Source organism: Charadrius vociferus, unplaced genomic scaffold, assembly GCF_000708025.1.
Source record: "Charadrius vociferus isolate BGI_N301 unplaced genomic scaffold, ASM70802v2 scaffold173, whole genome shotgun sequence".
NCBI lineage: Eukaryota > Metazoa > Chordata > Aves > Charadriiformes > Charadriidae > Charadrius > Charadrius vociferus.
Window position 1 is genome coordinate 902946 of NW_009648369.1, and position 17724 is coordinate 920669.

General features: G+C 37.2%; 1 protein-coding gene across 1 annotated transcript; it reads right to left on the reverse strand.

Moving 5' to 3' along the window:
• Positions 1-1776: 1776 nt before the first annotated feature.
• GCFC2 (GC-rich sequence DNA-binding factor 2) lies at positions 1777-17171 on the reverse strand. The gene is made up of 15 exons (XM_009885300.1): positions 17108-17171; positions 15994-16079; positions 14390-14505; positions 12432-12618; positions 11362-11485; positions 9615-9693; positions 8314-8426; positions 7367-7566; positions 6457-6607; positions 6065-6186; positions 4817-4893; positions 3963-4029; positions 2703-2849; positions 2229-2353; positions 1777-1891 (listed from the first exon to the last, which is right to left on the reverse strand). The coding sequence occupies exons 1-15, from the start codon at positions 17169-17171 to the stop codon at positions 1777-1779; spliced, it is 1773 nt and encodes a 590-aa protein (XP_009883602.1).
• Positions 17172-17724: the final 553 nt, after the last annotated feature.

Genomic DNA, 17724 nt, shown 5'->3' on the forward strand with positions numbered 1-17724 from the left:
GTGTACAGACTTTTGTGCTTGAACACTAACTTTCTATTCCTGAAAACAGTCTGTGTGCTGTGTTCACCCCTTTTCCAGGAATGAGAAGCCTCCTTTTTTTAAATTACAGTTAACAAGAGGGGTTTACATCACCCATTCATGTTAGTTGTGTTGTCATTTCTGAATACTTCTGTTACTTCTCTCTTTACCAACTAGGTAGTGGCCAGGTGTAGAACTGCTTGACTCATAACTTCAGAAATGGGCTATAGCAGAGAAGCAGACATGTCTGAGCCAACCATGCACTCCGAGTAAGCGCTGTTTAGTTTTCCCATTTAACAAAATGTTTCTGATAGAGCAGTAATACTAATCTGCCAACAGAGCAGCAAACACAAATATTCTGAAACCAATTTTGAAGAAGGACAGATTAGCTGAGGCAGACTATGTTGTTTAAGCCAAATCACGTGAATTAGTGTAAGGCTCATGATGAAGTGCTTGCAGAAGTGTCAGAGTAGGTTCTCAACACTGGGACAGATGCGTTCGTAAAACTGTATTTCCACACTAGAGGCATGCACGGGTGTGAACTTCCTTCCCATGCTTACCAGTAATTTTTCCTCCAGGAAGATCTGTGATAGAACATCTATTATACTTTTATACTAACACTAGGCTGGTTGCTTCAGGGGAGACCTTTAGCTGGGATGAGACAGAGGAGAAGAAGAGAAAAGCAATGAGATCATGAGCTTGTGGTAACTGCCAATCAGCTATTGCATTTTTGTTGGTGTTCTAAGAAAAGCAACAAATTGTTAAAGAGCAGGATCTGCAACATAACTCCTGAAGGTAATAAAGGCTAATGGTGTCCCAGTCTTTTTTCATACTTCTAAGAATGTTCTCATCACGTGTTAAAGAATTGAACTGTAGGAGTCTCATTAACACAATAAAATATTTTTACTTTATTTTCAAAATAAACAAAACAATTATTTTAAAAGTCCTCTTTTGTCTGTAACACTGATCAAAGCTATTTACAATTAAAATATTTTACAAAAATATATTTTTAACTTAAAAAAATATAAAAGAAATCATAGCAATTAAGTCTGCAAGAGTTAAATTCTAGTTCCAAAAGATTATGGAGGAATAGGGTCACAAGTAAAATATACAGTCTGTGACGCACTACAGTTTCTACAATAAAGCATCCTTGTTCTTCTGTAAGAGTATTTATTGCAAATATACAAAGTTATAAAACATTAGAAATCTAATAAGGGTTTGATGAAGTAAGGTTCCTTACCTGCACACTGCCTTCCCTCGTTTCTGTATCAGGGTCAAACCCCTGCAACATTATGAATTCTTTTTCACTGGGGATAATACAACAACAATAACCCTACCAAAAATCACTGTGCACCACAAGGTAGAAGAGCTCAGTGACTGCCGACTCAGAGCGATAATTAGCAATGTAACCCTGAAAATATCTTGTAAAGCTGTCTACTGGCTAGCGGTGATAAACTTTATGGGCATGTTCTACCTTGCCAGCAATCCTGCCAAAAAGGGTAAAGCATCATCACGTTTTAGAATGCCTGAACCATCTCTTTACTTTGACAACTGTAACTTCTAAAAAGACTTAACCCAGGACTAGATGGCAGAAGACGACATTTGGAAAAAAGAAACCCTCAAGTGTTTAACAATAAGACAGTGATTTACCACTACATCTTTGAGTAGGCGGGATCCACTAATTAAATTGCATATTAGAACTGTTACAGTATGAATATCAGGCTTGTTTCAGTAATATAGATGTTGCTTCAAAAATTTCTATTTCCCGATCATCGATTTAAGGTGTTCAAGTTTGTGCTCTTCAATGAAGTCTTCAACAATGTGCAGAGCTTTGACTTTCACCAGCAGGAGAACAACTTCTTTTGTTTCATTACTATAAAATAAGACAAACAAACAAAAAAGATATAGCAACACATTTATGTACCTGACAAGTACACTTTAAGTTTTTTAATTTTAAAAAGAGTCAGGTGTCTGTCCTTGGCCACTTGTCATCAGGTGACCTTGGCTACACTGGTCACTAAGTACCCAACATCTAGTGCCTGGAACAGCAAAGCGTTCCTTCGCATTATGGACTCCATCTTTTGTTTTATGTATATATGCGACAAGAACATCCTTGAAAGTGTCAAATATATGAGACTTAAGGAATTTAGGAAATATTTAACACAAAGTATTCAGAGAAGTGCTTGAATCCCAAGGAAAGTCTTATTTACCTGTGGTTATTTTTGTGCAGCGTACGGGCACATCGCAGCAAGTGCTGGCAGAAGTTCAGTAACTCAGGGAGAGTTGATCCACCTTTAAGATCTTGGAACCATCTCTCTGGGAGGCACGCAATCACCTGTTCACACCAAGAATATTTGAAAAAAGTTTAAAAAGAAAAGTCTTTCAATAGAACCAAGTGACATCACTTCTGACAGGGACTTTTTGGCAGGCTCAGTCATTATTAGTAGTGTGTTTTCTCTTTGAAACCAAGATTGATTATCCCTACAAGTAGTAATTCTTAAGAACCTATGGACCAGTATTTGCTCTACAATGCTTTTATACATCAAGGTCATAAAAAAACCCTAAAAACACATTTTAAATGTTGTTTAAGTTTTTAAAGTATTCCATCTGTGGTTTCAGTCCCTCCTCATGAAAAAAATAGCTTTTAGCATACACTGTCTTCCGATGTACATGTTGTCTTTTACCTTATTACACTTTTCTATATAATCCGGCCCTGGTGGCGTGTTCACAAGTTTCAGAAGGAGGTAACGATTCAGCAGCTTGCTCAGTCCCAAATCACGGATTGTATCTTCTTGTGCAATCCCATCCCAAAGAAGAACATTGGAGAGCAGCTGCAGGAATGAAGAAACAGAGAATGTGCATACCTGGTGGCTGAAGGGGTGCTAAAACACAATATTGCAAGTTTTATATAAGACAAAGATAGAAAGATCATTTATGTCCATCCACTTTAAGTACTCAAAACCCAGGATTCACACTTTCCAAACTTATTGTCAGTTAGCCACTAATAAGCTGCATATAGTAAATACTCTTATCAAGTAGGATAATTAATTTTACATGTGCATATGAACTGTACACAAATATATATATAAGACCCAAGGACAGAAGATCACTGTGCTTTATTCTTTTCACAGAAGAGCTAGCAGTCAAAATCTGAAAGCATGAAAGAGGGACACCTCTACCGTCCTCTGCTTCCTCTGAGGACTGAGTGACTCGTATTCCTTTACATGTTTCAAGCCTAGATTATGATTGGTTTACTATTGATACTGCAAATTAAGATTTGACCCGACCTGCAGAGGGCCCAGGTGATTAGGAACCATAACATAAGCTGTGCTATAAATTCTGTGCTATGCTACTTATAAAATTGTGCTACACTGATTCTTTTTCTAAAAATTCTGTGCTATTCTGATCATAAAATGCTATGCTAGGCTGATCAGAAAATTCTGTTAAAAAAAAAAAAATAACAAAGCTTTAATTGTACCTACAACTTAAGTGTCATCATCATTCTGCCCAGGATCCCCACAAGAACCTGTCTGTCCCTCTAGTGTTGGGTGACAGCGACTAACTAATATGATGTAAGGCCAACAGGCCTGGCTGACCCGCTCAAGAAGAAGAAGAAGAAAAAAAAAAAAAGAAAAAAAAAAAGAACCAGCAGGAACAGATGGTCAGATCATCAGATCAAAGTCTCCTGCAGAGGATGTACCAGTTGGGTAAACAGGAACGAATACCAGTTGGGTGTTCATTTATAGTTCATTCTTAAATCATCACATGCAGGTTGCACGGAGAACACATCCTTCACTGAGAAAAATGGTTATCCATCCTCATAAAAATGCATTAATCTCCCAGTAATCAGACTTGCCTCAAGATATATTTCCTGACTGACTGCAAAAATATTTTTCACTAAAATGAATTTCAAAGAAAAAAAAAAAAAGGTGTATTTTCTCTACCTTAACAGCTGACCAAAATCGTCTTTCTTGAAATTTTGAACATAGTGATGATTTGTCTTCCACAGTGCTAGACACGGAAAGAAGAAAAAGGTAAAATAAGGTTTTGGGTTTTGTTTGCTTTTAAAAGACGATAAACAGACAATTGATCTTGTAGATACCAATGAATGTTAATTCTGGCACTCTTTCAGCAGTGACAGCCACAACCAGAATAAAGGCCATGGGAAATATCTGCCAATTTGAACCTATTATAATAAAACTACTATGAAATAATTTCCAGTAAAACTAGCAATTGGAAACGCCTGTGTCAACATGTAATGGATTCAGATCAAAACAGCATTGCTTAGAACCAAACATCCTACACCAGTTTAGCAAAGCTTCTGTCCTAGCTGCATCTTAACCCCGCGTCTCCCAGATTCCTACTCGCTCCGATCTATGTAATAGTGACCAGTAATATCAATCAACAATATAAACGCTATTTTAGGAATGACAGGAGGAATCAGGGGACACATGCACGTGGGACCAGACCACCTAAACTGGCACAGGCACTCAGATATAAGTTTCTATGCTAAAACCAGACTGTGGGCTTCATATACTGGAAAGCACTTGGTTACAGGAGAAAAAAAGTATAAAACAGTGGAGTTACTCTTTTTAGAAAGAGCTCATAAACACGAACAAGGGTCCATAACCTTTCCTGTAATAAAACAGTAGAAGGCATGTTTTTTCCATCAGCTGTTAACGGTTACGATAATCATTGAAATGATTTATATACAATTAATAGTATTGTTAACATAATATTTCATCTACATCTATGGGAATTAAAAAGAAGTTTAACAAAAGTCCCAGAGTCAGCTTACCTTTTAGGATACAAAGGAATAAAGACATCTTCCTCTACAGATTTCTTCATTCTTAGGACAACCATGTTCATCAAATCCTATTAAAGATACAATTATTAATGCGTCCTCACAAGAAAGACTTCATCTTCCATTTATAGTAACTTCAAAAGTTATTTTGTTCATCTAGAAGTGCAATATGCTAATCAGGGCAAAGTAGTTACCCACTTGTATATAATAAACACTGAAACCATGAATATATTTAAAACAGTAGACAAATCACAGCTCTAATTATCTATAGGGTTCAGATTATTTACTAAGATCAAGTTATTTCTCTAAGTGAGAACTCTTTAGGCATGTTAATTTGCTACGCAGCAGGAAAACTGTACAGATTAACAACAAAAGAAGTTATGAACATAGAATTTCACAGCTTTTTATGAAGATCCTATGTAAAAATCATCACAGCTAGGACAGTATGTGGTTTTAGGTAACATGGTTTTAGGTGTCATAGTTTGACACCTACCTTTTTTATATATATTTTTTTTTAATTTATTTAAAATTCTGGATTACTTTACTTTCTGTACACACATTATCATGGTTTCAAGTCAGCAACCTTTGGAAGGCTCAGTTGAAAGGCATAAACATTTTCTTTGAAATATTTCTTTTCATACTCAGGGCCTAAACATCCACCCATTTCACCAGTTCTATACTAGATAAACTTCCAGATTTACATCAGAATAAAACCAGAATCAGGCTGAAGAAGGGCATGCTAGAGTGACTATGTATATAAAAGTAATTATTAAAGATTGCTAAGTTTAGGAAGTAGTCTTTCTCCTAGCTAATTAACCTTTGGGGATTTAAAAGTTTTAAAATTCTAGATCTGCTTTACAAATAAAAGCTTAAGGAGTTGACCACCAGAGCATCACTGGCATTTAAAGCTCAAATTTTTAAAGATAATTAAATGCAAATCTGAAGTCTAACCATTGTTATGTCAGTGAAGCAAGATTAGATCTACAATCAGATTCTTGATAGGTAGAGGCAGAATTTTTCTAGGAACAGGAGCTAATTTCTCCCTCAAGAGCATCCCATCTCCTGTCATCTTCACTAACAAGAGCATTAGAGAGATGGAAGTTTAACTGTTAAATCTTCCTAATAGAAAGTGACAAAACAAATAAGTAGTCAGAACTGAACAACTTCAGGACAATGTTCTAAGTGCCCACAAGAGCACACACAGTGGATGAAGTTCTCCCCCAACACCACAGGAGCTTTTACCTCTTTTGCTCGACTGCATTCATTGTTGGAAAGGACTTGTTTTTCAAACAGCTTTTTGCAAAGCTGGACAAGGTTCTCTGTCTGTGAAGTAGATAAAGGATCCCACACATTCTTTACAAATGCTGGAGAGAAAAAAAAAAAAAAGGGAATTTATTTAATTCATGATACACAAGTGGTTATTCGCTCCAGTTTCAAGACATTACAACGTAGCAGAACTAAACATATCAAAAGCTCCCAGTTAAAAAGAGGCTACCTCAGCTCCACTCTGTGGAACTAGGTAATCACGACATCTTGGAGCGCCATTATACCGCTAACATCATTTGACAGCAATCAGTTATTTAAGGTTTGATTACCTAGCTGCAGTGAACATTTTCAAGACAATCTTACTATACCTGTAATTTTTGGAAGAATAGTTTTTTCAATTACTCTAAGCAAGACTTCTTTATCAGGATCATCATCCCTTTTTGATTCAGGTATGTTTTTGGCATCACTGAATTCTTCTATAGCTCTGAACCAGGGCATCTCTTCCAACTCTGTAAAATTCTGCTGAAAGATCATTCCTGTTAGTTGTTCAGCTGGTCAGGATTGAGAAAAGCTCCATTCAATGATACCACACATTCCCACTCAATTTCAGATCCACCCCCACCACTGAATGGGCCAAACCAGAGAATCAGGAAAACTAGATTTAAAGCTACAATTAAAAGGGTGGGACTGTTAACGTGTCTCCAAAACACTCAGGAAAAGAATTGTTTTTACATGGGGTGTTGCAAAAGGGGCTGAAGGTAAGTGCAAAGGAGAAAGATTCCAACCACATACTTCAGTTTCTGGGACCAACATCGTATCTTTCTATTAATTTCTAATGCACTGTGCTATGTATAGAAAAAACATCTCAATTTTCATATGAATACATGTGAAAAAGGTTCATATACAAAAAGTGACTTGACAGGAAGAAATGGACCTTCTCCTTCTAGTTAACATACTTACCCCAGGCTCCAGAGTGCCCCTACAACCCACATAAAAGTTCCCACACAGAAGTTTTCCCTGAAAACTGCATGCCTCTGCTCAGACACACTTTGGGCTGCCAGAAATACCCACACATATCACCAATTAACAAGGACAAATAAGGCAGAAAAGGTATGTTCACAAAGATGGTACGGTCCAGAAACAGAACAGGCTTTACTGACTACAGCCTACTGCTTCAGTGTAATACCCAGAAGCACAGCGGTCACCGGTACATTAATATACAAACGCACATACAGTTTTTGAAGTAAAAAAAAAAAAAAAGTCAGCTGATGCACCTACCTCAAGAGGATTCCAATTTATTAACTGAACTCTGATCAACGGATTTAATAGCTTAGGCAGGCAGAAACTGATATAAGCATCACAGTAAGAGTCAGGAAACTTCTCTTTCCATTCCTGGAATTTCAACAGGATTTTTCTGATGTCACAAAAATCTGCATGAACATCTTCAAAGATTTTCCTACTATCCTCTAAAAGGTTATCTATGGATAATATTTATTGGAAATAAAAAAGAAACAATCACAGAACTTATCGAGGCATATGCTGAAGAGTTTATGCATCATATGAAATATCTGTATGATAATTGCATTTATCATTTATCTTTGGCACATCTGACACTGAAACAGGTTTTAAAAACAGCTCTCTGGAAAACCCAGTTTCAGAAAAAAATACCATCAGAAGACCAAAAAAAGGCAAGTTTCTTCACAATCTATTCCACAAATTCACACAACCACTACGTTTCAAACTTTTTACCACAGTGATAAAATTTCAGATATGAAAAACCTCCTGCTGTTATCTGGAGAAAAGCTATTATGCCTTTCCCTGCTCCTCTTCATCCATTCATTCAAGATAATTAAAACACCAACCTTTAATTCACTCTATCTTCAGAAAATGAACTGATTACACAAAACACACTGCAGCATTGCATTGAGTACTGTCAGATCAGCTTTGGCATAATCTAAAAGAACTTACTCCCAGTTGAAACAGTCATGTGCAATGCCACCACAACAAAACTCACACCAAAAGAAATCTACAACCATGCACCTATTCTTCCCAAGTCATCAGTCAGAACTGCCTGAACGCATTTTTTTTTCTATTGTAACTAAGAATATGTAACTCGAATTATTTCTTCACCTTTCCTAAAAAAAAAAAAAAAAAAAAAAGAAAATCATTAAAAAATATCAGAAAGAGATTTTGTTCTCGGACATTACAGTGAGACTGGCACCAACCTTTGCTCTTCTGGAACTCGGTTGCCTCTGTTGGAGTCAGCTCATCATCACTCGACATGCCTTCATGGTGACCAGCTTCTCCTGAACACTCTCTCAGTTGCCGTCTGCAAGTCCTGTATATTGTAATGAACTCACATGAGTTATCCTCGCCTTGTACGCAGAAGAAAGCATAATGAAAATAATCCGACTTAAAAAAATGTACTAAGATCAAGTTGTGAGAGCAACAGCCTAAGGAAACACAATCAGAGACCAATAGTAATTGTGTAACCATAAGGACACAGAAACCATGGAAGAACGAAAGGCTTTGGGAACGTCTCTGATCTCCCCTATGAACCATGTACTAACCTTCACTTCACCTCATTCCCTAATGAGGCTAATAACTCATCCCACCTGGAACGCTAAACATCTAGTGTGGTACTGGACACTGTCTCTGGCAGTTTCGGTGTACAGGAAACTACTGAGTTCTCAGTCTGACACCTCAGCTCTGCATCACTTGTGCAACAGCCCACATAAAAATTGTGAGAGCACCTAAGTGCCATCTGGGCACAAAAAAATACTGCCATGACACCAAGAACCATAACAGGCTGCAAAGCCAATAGCTTGCATCTCTGCCACGGGAAAATGATACATGGTATGAAAATGGTATCTATAAATATTTCATACAGTTATTTACATCAATTAACATAAAGGTGAAATGCTTCAAGTGGAAGTTTTTATTATATCATTTTTCATCCATAAAAACGCCAAAGCTCTTGCCACTTCAAAGTACGGTTATGAGATGAGGCACCAATGCAACTGAAAAACTTTGAAAGCTCCCAATAACTTTGCACAAAAAATCAGTAGCAGTCTCTGAACGGTGTAATATCCAAAATGTGGTATCTGGCCTATGCTGACAGCAGGCAAGGGGCTAGATATTGCTTTGCTTCACTTGCCACCACCACCCCCAGCAGCAACAATACTGCCTGACTTTTTTTGCTATCTATACAATAATACAAAAACATATTTCTATATAAGTTCATAATTTCATTTACTACAACAGGACAGAAAAAGTTTCTGCCATACAGTTATGTAAACAGCCTTGCTTAAGACTTATTAATTTAAAGTAGCAAGATCTCTTAAATCAACATGAAAAGAATGTCATTAACAAATAGATGGTTTCCAAGTACTTTGAGCTTTGGAAAGCAAATACGTAGTTTTTGTACAATCACATTTAGTAATCCTACAGGTTTACATTCATCACTGCATAAATGACAGGCCAGTGTACGGTACATTTACCAGAGTTAATTATACATAATACCTACCTTCGATGTTCACACATTTCCAGAAGCTGTGACTTCTCATCACCTTCCAAACCGCCATTAGTTGGTTTGTCATTCCCACCTAGCAGAAGACAGAATCAGCCAAAAATAAAATGGTGTAATTTTTAAGTTCTGTTTCCTCAATAAGGAAATACTAATTCTCCTTCTATTTTTCTTCATTCGGAACACAGCCAAAGAAAAATCAAAACTCCTAATCAAAACTCTAACAGTCTCCAGAATAACACACAGTAAATATTACTTGTTAACTGCATATATTCAGATGTGGTTGTTGCCTTGTAGCAGTAGATGAAAAGGTGAGTTTGATGACACTCCAGTCAATGCTTACTGTTTCCCAGTCCTGGAAAAGGAAGTTCACGCCTTCCACAATAGGTTCTCAGCAGCGTAAAAGGCAAGTGTAGGGATCTACTATGGCAAAAGTGAAACCATGTAATAAATCAGAATAACTTTCGAGGTTTTGTTCAAACACTGTAATGAAAGTTAAACCCCTGACACACAGTATTCAAAATGTATTTAGATTTCAAGACTCGTGGGCTCCCAACTGTCTCCTGTTATTTGAGTGGTCATTGACTGTGTGACCCCAGTTACCCCAGCTCTGACTCTTGAGTTCAACCCAGAAACAGAAAGTAGAAGCATATTCTAGTTGGGCCATTCATTCGTAGCACTGTTAGCTGGCAAAAAAAAAGTGTACTACTACTGCAGTATTACCATGTACAAAAAAACACCCAATCTTTCCACTATATTAAATACAACTAGGAACATAAAAGCAATTAAAAGTGCTGTTAAACATGCAAGTACAATCTCATTTGTGATGAGCTGGAAGTAAAATCATTTTAAGGGCAACTATTATTATGGTATTCTTAACTCCTGCTGTCAGTCTGCTACACCATTTTACAAAATCATACAGGCTGCTAGCTTTCTCTGATCAGCACTTTATCTTGTGTCGTGAGAAGACTGAACCTATATGATTAGTAGTTACCAGACTCTGGTGCATCTGGCCTCCATCTGTTCCCAGCAGCTCCAAGCATATTGCTCTTAGCTTTGCCTAAACAGTTTTAAAGGGTTTGGTTTTGGAGGTTGGGTTTGGGGTTTGTTTCTTTTTTGAACAGCAGCAGCTAAAGATTCGCATGGCATACAAACAGTACAGTGGTGTGAAAAGAAAATATGAGATGAGAAAGTTGTAATACTTTTTCCTACAGTGACAAAAAAAACAACAAAACACTATTTTGTTTTTGGTAAAACCCTTACAAAGAGGCTTCTTTCTTCATGCCCTTCTGTTCATATAAGTGTCACTTCCTAGTTTGAAATCTCCATTCTGAGCACACGCACAGCCTTAAAGACACTCACATAAAAGTGATGTTGCCAAGTAAACACACTGCTTCTTCATATATTCACAGAATCCTCCATCAGCAGGCTTTCTCCTACTTAAGACTTACTAGAAAACTGACTCCGCTTTTCTTTTTAAATGTTGATGGGAAATCAGTTGAATAACTAAAAATTGACAAAGTACTTAGTCATGTTACATTCACTATTAAACCAGAGAAAAATAGTATCATGGGCCTGACTGAGGTAAGGATTTCAATTGAGGTATAGTAGAACACACCTACCAACAATGGGAAAGGGAAAGAAGATCAAAGATGAAAATTAAAAACTTAATTCAAAAGGTAACTGTATATTTCTGCTCAAAGAGTGAATATTTCAATAAGAAAATAACTTCTAACTTCATACTAACTTGCTAGATGCTGAATATAAGCAGATTCATTTTTCAGCTCATCTTGCCTTCGTTTCAATATTCTCATGGCTTGTTGCTGAAGAAGTACGTGTGCAGTCAATTCTAGGTCATTAACGTATTTCAGCTGAAATATAGTAAACAGAAATCAGGTTTTCAATTAATTAAAATCCCAAAAGAATGAACAAAAAACAGCTTTCATGGGTTTTCAGTAGAGCCGTGAAATTAGAACCAAAATATTACAGATTGAAAAATACATTCCTGGTCATTGGAGTTTTTCAGGCTTTTTTGTAAGACTCAAACTAAATGCCATTTGCTCATCACAAGACTACCTAAGACTTCATACAAAAGGTTCAACAGGACACTACTGGTTTCAGCTCGATTTTGAGACACTAACCATTAAAGAAAACGTATTCATTAACTAACATTTGTTCTCTTTGAAGTTAAGTAAAGAAATTCACAACTGTGATACAACTAAGTGACATAAATTAGATTTGACACCACTATCTATAGAGGATAAATCCAGTTTACTTTCACTGAGGCTGAACTTTAGGGAGGTCCTCCCCTTCTCCCAGTCTCCACCTTTTTACGTACACAAGGTCTGCAGTTCAGGAAAAGAGATGCAGCTGATAACACAGACAAGTTCTCACGCAGTTCTGCTAACTCAATCCCAACTCGAACCTACACGAGGTTACATAACCCTGAGTAAAAACATTTCAGGATATTCCAAAAGTATTTTTTTTAAGTACCACCTCTCATTCAACTTCAGTGCATTCTGGTTACTAGACCTGCAGAAAACTCCCTCCAATAATATTTTGTTTTCATCTAACAGAATCTAGGCGAGATCACAGCTCAAGTCAGTACACCTATACTAGCTTGATCATCACTTCAGGTGAGGGTTGATTTGTTTTCCCTATATTTTTTTTTCCTGTTACGTTGAAACTTCTGATAGAAGTGATTTTTAATAGAGTGCTGTCCCTTATCATTTCCAAACAAAACCCCCTAATCCTTCATTGACAGAATGCACCTTTATCATCTAAAAAAAAAACAAAGGAAGAGGAAAATATACATACTTTTTCATTCAAACAGTTTATCAAGTTTTCTACATATGTTTTCATGGCCCTGTAGAATTTGTAATTCTGAGCTGCATCTGAAGACTTCTCTAACTCCTGGACATTCATCTTTGAACTTTCAATGTCCTCCATATATTTTTCATACTCCCTCTGGTGGGCACAGTGCACATCCTGCAATGATGTTATCCTAAAAGAGAGAAACACAGACCACTAAAACTATTGCCAAGTTAACAGCTGATGCATTCCAAAACATTTTTCCCCATTAAAGTCAGACACAAACTCTTTGCCTGTGCTAATAATAGTACTTGCATTTGACCTAAGCAGTGTTGAAAGATTTACCCATGCCAACATTTGCAGTAGTACGGGGTGTGGACAAGCATCATGCTTTGGAGATTCAAATGTCACTTATGCGGTGCTAGTTTTGAAAGCATCACTGACATTTTACCTGGAGCCCCCAATACACCATGCTTCCCAAAAATATAAAAAGACAAATTTTGTGATATCACATTAAACAGATTCTACCCAATGTAATCTGGGGAAAACTACAGTTCATGTCAGCTTGTCTATCCTAGTTTAACATAAGTTGCATGTATAGCAGTACCTATAAGCATCACCATGTGCTCACTACTAAATACAAACCAACTGAGGACTCTTGGTGCTACTAGGTGATAAAACTCAGGAACCTATGTCTACAGCTGTCACTAACTAATAAATAGGTAACACAGGAACATTTACATGTATTTACATGTATTACTCTGCTTTCTCTTCCCCTCCCTCTTCCCTCCTGACATATCCCAAGTGATTGCTCAGCTTGAGCAAGCCTGTAGCAGGTCCAAGAAACAGACTGCAACTCATTTCACTTCCCTGAAGCAGGGAACGCTTTTCAGTGAGAGTAACTGAAGAAGCTATTGTTCTCTACTGTGCTACAAGTTAATAAAAAAAGGTATTTCAGCATTTAGTTATTTATTAAACACATCTATCAAGTTTACATCAGAGGTTCCCCCTCCCCTTCTTGCTATCTTCCAAACAGGTGTCCCATTCTTCATAGCCTTATGCTCATTTTTCTTATTTAATACTGTACATAAATTCCCACTTCACCTAACTCATACTGTTCAGTTGGTTAAGGCAAAGAAAGTATACGATTCCACAAAAATATTTAGTCCAATTTCTTGGACAGTTTCTTTAAACAAGCAGATGAATTATGATCTGTACAAAGCAGAGCATATAGAGAGAACTCAGGGCAAGTCCATAGCGTATATTGATCTTTCAGCTGTATAATGTTACTTGTCTAAACTTATCTGAACAGTTGCTTCTTGGTGCTCCGTGAGATGACAGGGGATGGCTTACCTTAGGCTGCCTGAGCCCAGCTGTCCTTCTCGCACACCCTCTTGGAGGTTTCCGCCTCCATCCCAGGACACTTCAACTGCACGTACAGCAGCTGAACTGCTAAAGGAAAGTCACAGCCTGCCACATGACTAAAGAAAAAAATCAAGGCAGGTTCTAGTTTGCCTAAACAGGCTGCAGAGAATTTACTGCTGCTTTAGGAAATACTGAGCTAATTTTGCAGCTGGTGTAAGAACCACCGTAAGAGGGCTAGGACTGCCAGCTCCACCTGCCCCGGGTGAAGTTTTGCTTGCTGGGCAAACGTAACATTGAACCTATGCTCCTGTCAAAAACTACCAGCAAGCATAAAGAGCTGCTGCCATTTAAATGAATTTACTCTCTAAAGTTCCAGTTGATAAAACACTCTTGAAAAAGTCCAAATGCTCCCCTACAAAGCATAGCCAGGTAAATATTTGTAGTACTCTACTGGACATGATAACAGGCATAGTACACAGGAAATAACCCCAAAATCCTCCAATACTCTAGAAAGTGCATAAGACTTCAAAGCTGTCATCTCTCATTTCATGACAAAAACTCAGACAACTCAAAAGTTAAGTTCATAAAGGCAGATTTACCTTTCAGTCAATCGCTTCTTCACAATTTCCAAGTTCACAGGTGGTAAAGAAACAGAGGGATCAAACTTTGGTTTAGCTGCTGGAGATTTATGCAGGGAAGCATCATCATAAGTTTCCTACAAGAATTTTAAGAGTTAATTTTTAATACACCATTTACACAAGTTTTCCCTCTGCAGCTCTATAGATCAACAAGATGTATCATTTGAATACACAAGGCATATGATATAAAAATACATATTTCAATCATCTATAAAGTACAGAAATGCTGTACAGAAAAATACAACACAAATGCAAGGGAAACAGTATGAAACACTGCATATATATGTTGTATAAAAACATGCGGTACATAAACATATAAACAGCAAAGTAATCCATAACTTAGGGTCCACTTAAGTTGCTGTCTTGGTCTGAAAATATTAATAGCTTTCAATATTGCATAATGCTTCTAAACTGACAGCTGAAACTTTGCTTGTATTAAGATTCTAAATATAGAATGTAGAAATAAACTACAGCCAAGCAGTGATGACAATACCCAATTTTACTCATCTCTTGCTTTTTAAAAATTATTTGAATATGTTTATGATAAATTATTTGCCATCCATTAGTCATTTAATATTCCGTTTTCTCATAGTAAACTTTCTGATTTCCTCTCCCCCAATACAAATGCTACCTTCTGACAAAGCCAGTGGACAAAAGACAGATTTTTCATTCTGACAACTCAGCTTAACTGTAATCATAACTAAAAAAAGGATTCCACTGAATTTTAGCTTATAAATTAAAAGACACTTTGCATTCTAAATCAGTAGGAGTCTGTATATAAAAATCTAGCCAAAACACAATCAGTTGAAACAATCAAGTCCGTGACTAACAAGGTCTGCTACTAAAAATTGTTGCAGTTTCCTGAACAGCAGAAATCAACAGTTTTTGAGAAGTGAGTATGAGGACCTAAGAACACCAATCATACTGGATTTGAAATTCAGCACCAGAAAGATGTAACTTTCTCCCAGTCCTCAAACTACTCCCATTTATCAGACAGAAATTTCTACAATTGCCTACTCTGAAATAAAGTAATGGTTATTCAGACTTTCCTAGTCTGATCCAGAGGAGGTGATTCAAGCCAGAAACAAAAACTTCAGGTCATCAGAAGATACACAGTTTATTTTTGCCAATTATTTACCAGAATTCTGCTGAACTGTGAAAAGAGCTCTCAAATTGCCATCCAACAGAAGTTTAGCATAATAAAAGAATAATTTTTCCTTTGTGACTTTTTGACATTTGTACTATTTGCATACTCTTGCTTTCAAGATCCCTTGCATGGCAGAAAAAAAAAAAAATAATGAGGGTTCCGAATTTTATTCTCTGCCTTTCACAGTCTTCCAACATACACAGGTAGACAATACCCTGCTTCTGAGCAGCTAGACAGAGATTACAGATTTTCATTACCACCTTCTATTTCTAATTGCCTTTTCACTGAAGAATTAGGGTATAACTTCCTAAAAACTCCCTAACGAGAGGACAGGCAGGAGATATGACAGTACTCTAGAACAAGCTCTCTTGCCAGTGTGCAAAAAGCAACTTCCAGTGGTTAGGAAAGCATGCGTCACCTGAGACAGTTTAACGGCTTTCTTTATTTGCTGTTCTTCCCACTTAATTTGTGCATCGTCTTCACTTGATTCATCACTCACAGACACTAGAAGTGAAAACAATCATTATTAGATGTAATTACATCCAGTAACTATTTTTCCCCTCCCATGATCTCCACCCTCTAAAGCAACAATGGTTCTCCCAACCATTACTGGGAAGTGATACACACAAAACCCAGCAGAGTAAAAAACTGTAGATGGAGGACTTCCAAACTGAAAGGCAAGGAAGGCTTGGAAATGGCTAGAATTTGTAGAATTCACACCAATATTAATTTCCCCAACATACTGTTTCTCAGAAACCTATTACTGCAGTATGAGGAGCAAAAACATCTCAAAGCAAAGCTGTGTATAATACATAGTTAGACTATAGCAGCAACATTATACACTGCAAATGCTTGAGTGCTCTAACATCTATACTTTACTATAGATACAAAAATATCTTTAGTATTAATTATAAGTGCAGAATCAGCTCACAGTTACATATTCCTTATAACGTTTACTCAAATAATACAGAAAACCAATCTACAACTATGGCAAACCAGTGCTTTATAAACTCAAGTGTAAAGCAGCTATGAGGGAAAAAAAAGCAATGGAAAAGCCACATATGCTCTGTGTGCAATAGGTTTGCTGAAGGGCTGAGTTGTTGGATTTTACTTTTTTTTTTCCTTCCTTTTCAAGAACAGCTATAATATCAATACAGCGAAAGCACTGGGAAGACTGGACCAGAAGCAGCATGCAGCATTTAGAAAACTTCAGTGGGACAGTTTGTCTTATGACACAGCAACTTCATTCACATTGAATGCTGTTTCTCCTACAAGGCTAATTTTTGCAGTCAACAAGGCCAAAAATAATTTTTTAAATGTTTCTCAAAGCATCCTGTGCCACCACATTAGTCAGACCTAAACCAGGTTAGTGTCCCACATAAAGCACCAAACACCAGCTGTACGGCTTTTTGCCAACACCTCTGAGGAGCAAAGCCTTGCGCTGTGCTCACTCATTACTGCACAAGTCCCATAGTCTTCCAGACATCAGTAAAACTAAGCCACAACGACAGGGAGAAATGGCACAAACTCACCCATGTGTTCAGTCATCCTCTGCCTAAGAGTTCTCATTTTAGGTACAAAATTGAGATTCCTCATATCAGACTCATCTTCACTCTCTAAATCACTGCTTTCTCTTCTCCGAGAGACCTGACGACTGTTTGAAACATCCAGTGGAAGATAATCAGCCCGTGTCCTGGCTAAGTGACGTTTCCTTCGAGCAGCATCAATACAAGCTGCACTGGGGATAGTACCTGTATGGAAGAGAAGGAAAATCTAAGCTACAGAGTGAAAGCAACACTCTGTATTGCTCCTAATGTCAATAATCACCACTGTACAGGATCACTGTACAATTCTGAATACACGACACGAGAGGTTTTTCTACTGTGCTTACCATGTCGAATATAAGGAGGTGGAAAAGCATCCTTAAAAAGTGGCTCTCAGACTAAAATTAAAGCTCGAGACTTTTTTTTCTTTTAAATAAATCACTGTTAGCCCATCCTCCTTTTCTCCATCTCCCCAGTAGATCAGGGTTACTAAATTCAGTGAGTTCACAAAGAAATCCAAAGTTTAAAAATCAATACAAGTGAGGTTGTATTTTAATCTCATGAAGGAAGCTGTGTATCATTAAACAGAAATTTTTTGCTGCCTT

Excerpts from the sequence above, each read along its gene's own strand:
- GCFC2 (XM_009885300.1), bottom strand. The coding sequence starts at position 17,171 with ATGAGGAATCTCAATTTTGTACCTAAAATGAGAACTCTTAGGCAGAGG. Across the intron at positions 11,486-12,431 it reads TAAACTGTTTGAATGAAAAA|CTGAAATACGTTAATGACCT; the intron begins GTATGTATATTT and ends ACTATATTTCAG. Across the intron at positions 6,187-6,456 it reads TATTCTTCCAAAAATTACAG|CATTTGTAAAGAATGTGTGG; the intron begins GTATAGTAAGAT and ends TTTTCTCTCCAG.